Source organism: Herpailurus yagouaroundi, unplaced genomic scaffold (genome assembly GCF_014898765.1).
Source record: "Herpailurus yagouaroundi ecotype Mexico unplaced genomic scaffold, PumYag 440, whole genome shotgun sequence".
Lineage (NCBI taxonomy): Eukaryota > Metazoa > Chordata > Mammalia > Carnivora > Felidae > Herpailurus > Herpailurus yagouaroundi.
Window position 1 is genome coordinate 870,650 of NW_024412657.1, and position 7,472 is coordinate 878,121.

The 7,472-nt window shown below is 65.8% G+C and overlaps 1 protein-coding gene and 2 non-coding genes across 3 annotated transcripts in view; 1 reads left to right on the forward strand and 2 right to left on the reverse strand.

Annotated features, from left to right (window-relative positions):
* Positions 1-2,789, forward strand: part of DIPK1B (divergent protein kinase domain 1B) — a 15,159-nt gene extending 12,370 nt beyond the window's left edge. Inside the window, exons 3-5 of the mRNA XM_040464368.1 lie at positions 577-682; positions 797-973; positions 1,575-2,789. Coding sequence (XP_040320302.1) covers positions 577-682; positions 797-973; positions 1,575-2,384 — 1,093 coding nt within the window. The 3' untranslated portion in view covers positions 2,385-2,789. The remainder of the gene's footprint in view (positions 1-576; positions 683-796; positions 974-1,574) is intronic.
* Positions 2,790-4,929: 2,140 nt separating this feature from the next.
* On the reverse strand, positions 4,930-5,065 carry LOC121022875 (small nucleolar RNA SNORA43). The gene has a single exon (XR_005787139.1). It is a non-coding gene; the product is annotated as a small nucleolar RNA SNORA43 (small nucleolar RNA).
* Positions 5,066-6,042: 977 nt separating this feature from the next.
* LOC121022876 (small nucleolar RNA SNORA17) lies at positions 6,043-6,176 on the reverse strand. The gene has a single exon (XR_005787140.1). It is a non-coding gene; the product is annotated as a small nucleolar RNA SNORA17 (small nucleolar RNA).
* Positions 6,177-7,472: the final 1,296 nt, after the last annotated feature.

The following is a 7,472-nucleotide window of genomic DNA, read 5'->3' on the forward strand; positions in this document are numbered from 1 at the left end:
CACTCTGTCACCGCTAAGCTTTCCCACCCTCCTCAGGGTCAGCCCAGACCCCCGGGCTTCAGGGGGCCGCAAAGGAGGGGGCCCCACCTGGTTATCGCTGCAAGCGGCTGGCTGGCTGTGGGTCTGGCTAAGCCCCGGGTGACGGACACGGGGAGGGGCCGCGCCAGTGCCCCCAGCTGGCCCCCGGGCTCCCTGTACGCCACCCTCGGGGCAGAGGCGGGGCCCACGCCAGGGAGCAGCCGACTCCCAGACCTGGCAGGTGGGGGGCTGGGTGGCGGGGGGCAGCTCTCAGGCCGCGGTGAGCAGAGGCCCTTGCCAGCTGCTCTGGGCGGTGCCTTGGCCCTCCGCTGGGCCTCAGGTGTGGCCGGAGGCTGCAGGTTGCCGGCTGCAGTGGTGGCGGTGGTGGCGGTACCCTCCCAGAGCGGGTGTGGCTTGGGAACCAGGGGGCACCTGGCAGGTGTGGTGGGGCCTCGAGCTGCCCACCCGGGGTGCCCCACGTGGGTGATGGGGTGAGGACTCGGCCTGGGGAGGGGCCCCACCTCCTCAGGCCGCTCCCTGGTGTCCCCACCCGCAGTGTGACCAGTACCGCAAGGGCATCATCTCCGGCTCCATCTGCCAGGACTTGTGCAACTTGCACAAGGTGGAGTGGAGGGCCTGCCTCTCCTCCGTTCCTGGCCGGCAGGTAAGCCCAGCGGGGTCGCAGGGTCGGGTGTGGGGCAGGCCCTCCGCTCTCTGTCACCCGCCCCCCCCCCCCACCACCGACGTCTGCACAGAGGGCTCCTCTGGCCCCGCCCAGGTATACAGCGGGCTGTGGCAGGGCAAGGAGGTGACCATCAAGTGTGGCATCGAGGAGGGCCTCAACTCCAAGGCCAGGTCGGACGCGGCCCCCCGGCAGGAGCTGGTACTGTTTGACAAGCCCACACGGGGCACCTCGATTAAGGAGTTCCGAGAGATGACCCTCAGCTTTCTCAAGGTCAGTTGGCTCCTGCGAGTTGGGTGTGGAGTTGACCCCAGGAATGTGTGCACAGGGCAGGAGGCAGGCTGGGTCGGGGCCGTACCCACGGACAGGGGTCTGGCTAGACCTCGGCTGCAAGCAGACGCTTGCTCGGGGGGCCACCCCCTGGGTGCAGAGGACCCGTTCCCTGGCCCGGGGCATCTGTGGGGGGAGCAGGGAGCTGTGTGTGCATGGGAGGTGGGGGTGGGTGGGAGCAGATGAGAAGTCGCTGAGCCCGGCACACCTCTCCCCTCTGTGCTGAGGTGCCCACTCCCAAGCTCCCTGAGCACCAGTGGAGACCAGAAAGCCCCAGGAACGGCTCCCGGACAAAGGAAGGTGTGCCAGTGGCCAGGGAGGGCTCCCAGGAGGGGGTGAGAGGTCTTCCCGCATCCCCGGGTCGTCCCCTCCTGCCTGTGTGCGCTTGGACGGGCTCTCCCAAGCCGGCCGATGCACGGGGTTCCCAGGGTCTCAGCCAAGTAGGCCAAGGCTGGCATCCTGCCAGCCTCGAAACCCACCATGGGGTCAAGCCCGCGGGCCCTGAAGTGACTCGGTTTCCCTCTCCCTCGGTCTCCGACGTCAGGCGAACCTGGGGGACCTGCCGTCCCTGCCGGCGCTGGTCGGGCGGGTCCTGCTCATGGCGGACTTCAACAAGGACAGCAGGGTGTCCCTGGCGGAGGCCAAGTCGGTGTGGGCCCTGCTGCAGCGGAACGAGTTTCTGCTGCTGCTGTCCCTGCAGGGGGACCACGCCTCCAGGCTGCTGGGCTCCTGTGGGGACCTCTACGTCACCGAGGGCGTCCCACACGGCTCCTGGCACGGGGCCGCTCTCCCACCCCTCCTGCGCCCGCTGCTGCCCTCCGCCCTGCACACGGCCCTCCAGCAGTGGCTGGGGCCCGCGTGGCCCTGGAGGGCCAAGATCGCCATCGGGCTCCTGGAGTTCGTGGAGGAGCTTTTCCACGGGGCCTACGGGACCTTCTACATGTGCGAGACCACGCTGGCCAACGTGGGCTACACGGCCAAGTACGACTTCAAGATGGCGGACCTGCAGCAGGTGGCGCCCGAGGCCGCCGTGCGCCGCTTCCTGCGGGGCCGCCACTGCGAGCACAGCGCGGACTGCACGTACGGCCGAGACTGCAGGGCCCCTTGCGACAAGCTCATGCGCCAGTGCAAGGGCGACCTCCTCCAGCCCAACCTGGCCAAGGTGTGCGAGCTGCTGCGGGACTACCTGCTGCCCGGCGCCCCCGCCGACCTGCGCGAGGAGCTGGGCAAGCAGCTGCGCACCTGCACCACGCTGAGCGGGCTGGCCAGCCAGGTGGAGGCGCACCACTCCCTGGTGCTGAGCCACCTCAAGACCCTGCTCTGGAAGAAGATCTCCAACACCAAGTACTCCTGAGGGGCGCCCCCTCCCGCCCTCCCGCTCACCAGGGGGCGCCCCCGGGGCCCTGGCGAGCCACTCCTCCCTCTTCGCCCTGCCCGGCGGGGTCTGCCAAGGAGGCCAGGGCCAGGACCAGGACCGAGGTGGGGTGGGGGCCTGGCCAGGCGGCCGGTCTGCACAGAAGCCCGGGAAGTGGTGTGGAGCCCTTCCCCCACCCCCCCGCCTTCCCAGCTCTCCAGACCCCACGACCCGACAGCCCCTGACCCGACAGAGGGGCTGTCGAGCTGGACCAGGAGGCTGTGGTGGGGGCGGGGGAGCAGGACGGGAGTACGAGGAGCCTGACCACCAGGGGCTGAAGGACCCTCCCAAGGTTTTGTTACCTTTAAGGACTCATGATGTAAATAAACAGCTTTTCTGTGAGTGCCCCGGAGTCCCTTACCCTGGACCCTAGACCGGCTGTCAGCCACCTGGGCTCAGAGGTAGGGGCTGCGGACAGAAGACGCGTGGCCCCCAGGGTCTAGCTGTGGGAAAAGGCCTCAGCGGGGATCGCGCTGGGGTCTCCTAGAGCCCAGCCACATCCAGCGGGGCGGGAGGGGGGGGATGAGACCGGGACTGCTGAGGTTACGGCACAACGGCAACGGTGCTCTGGGAGGAAGCGTGGAGCCCAGCTCTGCACGGTTACTGGCAAGCAGCCCATTTTCTGGTTCCCGACCACCCCTCCTGCGGTGCCGGGGAATTTGGTGGATTTCAATGAACCCCAACGTGGAAAACCCACTACCTGGGAGAGTCCAGCATTTTCCCTGCCCCTCCCCAAAGAGAAGCTGCAGGAGCCTGGCACCCCTCCCCGCCCCCCGGGGTCCCCACTGTTGAGGAGCCCAGGCCTGTGCAAGGAACTGAGAATGGGCAGGAGCCAGCCCCAGGGTGCGAGCAGGTGGCTCCCTCTCTCGTCCTGGGGTCACGGCTTCCAGACCTCTACACGATGATCAGGGACTGACTCTGCGAGCTGGGGTCAGCGCACCTCCCTGCCCCAGGTCACTGAGGACAACTCCCGAGGCCGTGGGCTTTTGCAGGCCGAACTCCAGGGGGTTATTTAAAACCCTGCCTGGGAAGTGACTCAGGAACTTGGGGCGGACACCCCAGCCCACGCCCTTCTTTAAATGTCACCCGGTCAAACCACCAGGTGGCAGCTCAGCAGAGCAAAGCCGCCCCACCCCCATACCCACCGGTGCGTGCGCCCGCCCACACCGTCGCCACGGGGCCTCCGCTAAGCAAACTGAGAAGCCAAGTGAAGACGGCTATTCAAGACCGATTTAGTCTCGAGTTTTGCCAACAGAGAAACCGTTTTATTGAAAAATAAAAGCACTAAATCCTTCAGCTTACTTCACCACCGTTTGCCTAAACCTGTTCCCAACTCCAGCAGTCCTCCCACGTCTTCAGCGTTAGTTCTCAACACCCGTTCCACCTTACGTTGAAATCACCTCTCCCGTCCGGATTTTCCTCCCTTGTGTGCGGGGGAAATAGTCCACACGCGGCACAAGCAGCAGTTTAGAATCACAGACTCCGGGCAGTTCGAAACCTCTGCTCCCCGCGGGATGCAGTGGCCGGGAAGAAGAATGAGTACCCGAGACACCCGGAGACACCCGCGCGGGGCGGCCTCCGAGCAGGGGCTCCTCCTCCGAAAGCAGAGGCGAGGCTGCTCTGCCAACAATCGCTGCATCAGAAGTGGAGGCCCTGGCCCCCCGATGTACCTTGACCCCTTGTCTGTGCTCTCAATCGCGTTTACTTTTCTTGGATTTTTTGGAGTCAGAGGGGGCCCAATGAACAGTTCAACACTCCCCACCTCGCCCCGCAGACCCACAACACAGGACTGCTCTCCAACACGCCAACACTCTGCACAAGCGTTTCAGAAAGCAACGCAAAATACCTTGCTACTTCTCTGCTTTGTATCAGGGAGTGTCTCGCCCTGAGCGGACGGCCTGGATCTCGCCTGGCTGGGCCGGCTGGGCTCTCCGCCTGAAAACAAGGCAGGACAGCCCTCGTCACAACCGCTACCCGAGTGCGGTTTACCCAGACCGCCCCCCTCCACTCGCCAGCACGCTGGTCTGGAGGGTCACATATAGGGTTCTAGGTGGCACTGTGGCGTCTCCTTGGCAGGACAAAGCCAGGTGTGGCCCTCTGGTGTTCCCCCACCCACCCTCCGGGCCCACCTCCTGCTCTGCTGTCTCAAGGGTCCTTAGAGCAGGGTGTGGGGGCGCAGGGCTTAGAAGCCCCAGCCACTCGGAGCAGCCGGAGTGCAAAACACACTCGCCCAAAGACCTCCAGAAAGCCCTCCCCAGACAGACCTACAGAACGATCGCTTCCAAGAGGGAGACCCTCTCCTGGTCAGTCCCAGCGGGCCAAAGGCCGGCCACACGCTCGCCTCCATGCGCCCCCCATGACGAGGGTCATCTTACACACGAGAACCCGAAGAGCGAAGCGGCTGGTGCCCCGCTCGGCGTTCCCGCTAGAAGCCCGGAGGCAGGTCTACCTGTGGCGTGTAAGCACCGCCCGCGGCAGCTGGCAGGCATGTTCGGCTACAAACCATTCTTAGCGCCCACGGTTCTGAGCACTGAGCGTAGAAATAGCCGCTTCCTCTCTGCCCCAACGTCACAGGTGCAGCAGAGCAGCTGTGTCTGTGGTGCCGGGAGGCCCGGCGTCTGAGGGGCACAGCCACCCCCCCCCCGACCCCCAGCAAGGAGGCGGGGGGGTAACACCTCACCTGCTGGGGCCAGCGTCTCCTCTCCACCTCGGTCTGGACGGTGACGGTATTATCCTGGCCCAGGTTCACAGGCTGGCAGTCCCCTTCCTTCCTGGATTAAGGAACAAATACCCTGATCCCCAAAAATCACCGTGTGAAGTTGGCCGCCATTATTACCGTTACCAAATGAGACACCAGCCTCTACCTCTGCGGGACTGTGGCAGCCGTCTGGCGAGGCGCGTGGCAGGGAGGCGCTTTCGAGCAGTCTCTCGTCCTGCCTGTCACTCGTGTTTCCAACCCCGGCTGCTACGGACAAGGTGATCCTTCTTAACTTTTCTGCGGTCACCTTTAGGAGCCCCAATGGGCAGCCCGCACTGGCGCCTTAGTGCCCGATGTAGCCGGGGGACCGCAGGGCAGCCGGGAGGGCCTTCCTTCCTGAGGGGTTGCTGCCCGCCCCCCCCCCCCCAAGAGCTACTAACCAATGGACCAGAAAGCCACAAACCAGGGGACGGGCCAGGAAACAGTGCCCTGCAATTCTTAAAACCGGAGAAAACCAGGATGGCCGGCCCGTGCCATGGTCTCCGCATTGTCAAAACCCTGCAACTTGACCGCTCACGCAGCGCATCCAACTTGCTTCAGGAGGCAGAGCACGCGGTTAGGGGCCGGTGCTCAGTCTCCCCCAAAGGAAATTTCAGGTGCCTTCGTTCTTTTCATGCCCTGGGACGGGGAACCCTCAGCCCTTCAGCACGTCAGCCTACCTGAAATCCACTCACCTCTTCTGCTCACCCCTGCTTGTCAGCGACCCACTCCTACCTCCTGCTGTCAAAGGCCGGACCGCCTCACCATCCGAGGCCACCCAAGAGCTGCGACACAACGGAAGGGCTTTCACGTGAGGCTCCAGGGTGCCAGGAAGCACATCCATGATCTAGCTCCCTGTCCGCTGTCAGGCTATTAATCATCCAGACGTTCTGCAGCCGGAACTCTGGGCGTAGACAAGCCTCCCTTCTCTCTGCCGCCGAATGACACAAATGTGACACAAACGCAGCCACACCTGCAACGCCTCTGGGGGCAGTGAGCTCTGTGCCGGGAACACCAGCAACTCAAGGGTTATTCCCCTGACCGCGTGGATGGTGGACTGGCCCCCGTTCAGAAAACCACGCCACACGTCGGGGCGGACTTGTTCCAGCGCCTCCGTGTCGACTCACCTGAGACCCCAGAACGCCCTCCCAGGTGCTCGGTCTCTAGCAAACTCCCTACAGAAAAAGGAAAGCAGCCCTTTGTAAAACTCCGGCGAACCCACAAGGAGCCACTTCTCGTAGGCTCTTCTGCTTGTATTCGGCGTCCAGAGACCCTGCCACCAGGCCTACGCGTGGCCAGGAACCCCCAAAACCCATTTACCGTCCCCCCTCCCCGGTCCCCGCCTAACTCGAGTGTGGAAAACTAAGGTCACTGGCTGGCCGCGTATGGAGCCCGGGGACCAGGTCTAGGAATGCCTGTCCCCACCGGGCCCCCGGCTAAGCAGCGGCATTCGCACCACCGCGCTTCGGAAGCCGCCTTTCGGCCACACCCGACCAGGGAATGAGGGGCAGCCGACCCGCTTTTTAAAGCAAAAACAACGCGTGGCCAGAGGCGGGAGGCCACGTCCTCCGAGTCTCAACCCGCGAGGGAGGGCGGCGGGCGCTCAGCAAGGTCCGGACCCGCCCGCCGCCTGGCCCGGGGCCCGCCGTCCCTTCCGATGCCGGCCCGGCACCGGGGGGGGCACGGCCGCAGCTCGGGTCACGGCTGGTGAGGCCCCGGCGGGGCGGCGGGCGCCCGGGGCTCCGGGAACCAGGCCACGGGCACCGCGCGGAGACGCCGCCACCGCCCGGAAAGGACGCGCGCACGCGCGGTGCACCTTTTATAGCGCGTACGGCGGCCCGCGAGGGCCAAACCGCGCCGTCCCCAGCACGCCGCCGCAGCGCCCCCCTAGCGGAGTCTTCCGGCCTCTGCTGCCGCCTGTCGCTCCCCGGGAGCCGTCCCCAGAGACAGCCAGGCCCCACCGGCTGGAGCTCCCACTCTCTGCCGGCGCCCCCGGCTCGGTCCGCTGCGGGCGGCAGCCCCGGGTCCTCCTCCTGGAGAGTGCGAGCCAGCGAAACGGAGATCCGGTGACCCACGTCCCGTGGGGGGCAGGACTGCAGGAATCGATCTGTGCAAAGCACCTGTCCCGCACCCCGAGAGCGGCCCCGAACCTGGGGCCTCCTCTCTGCGAGGCTAGGCTGAGCCGCTGCCGGGCGGCGGGGGGGCCTCTCAGGAGGATCCCCTGCGGGGAGCTCCGCCTTCACCCCCTCGACAGGGGTCTCCCGGGCGTGGCCTCTCGCCGAGCGGGGCGG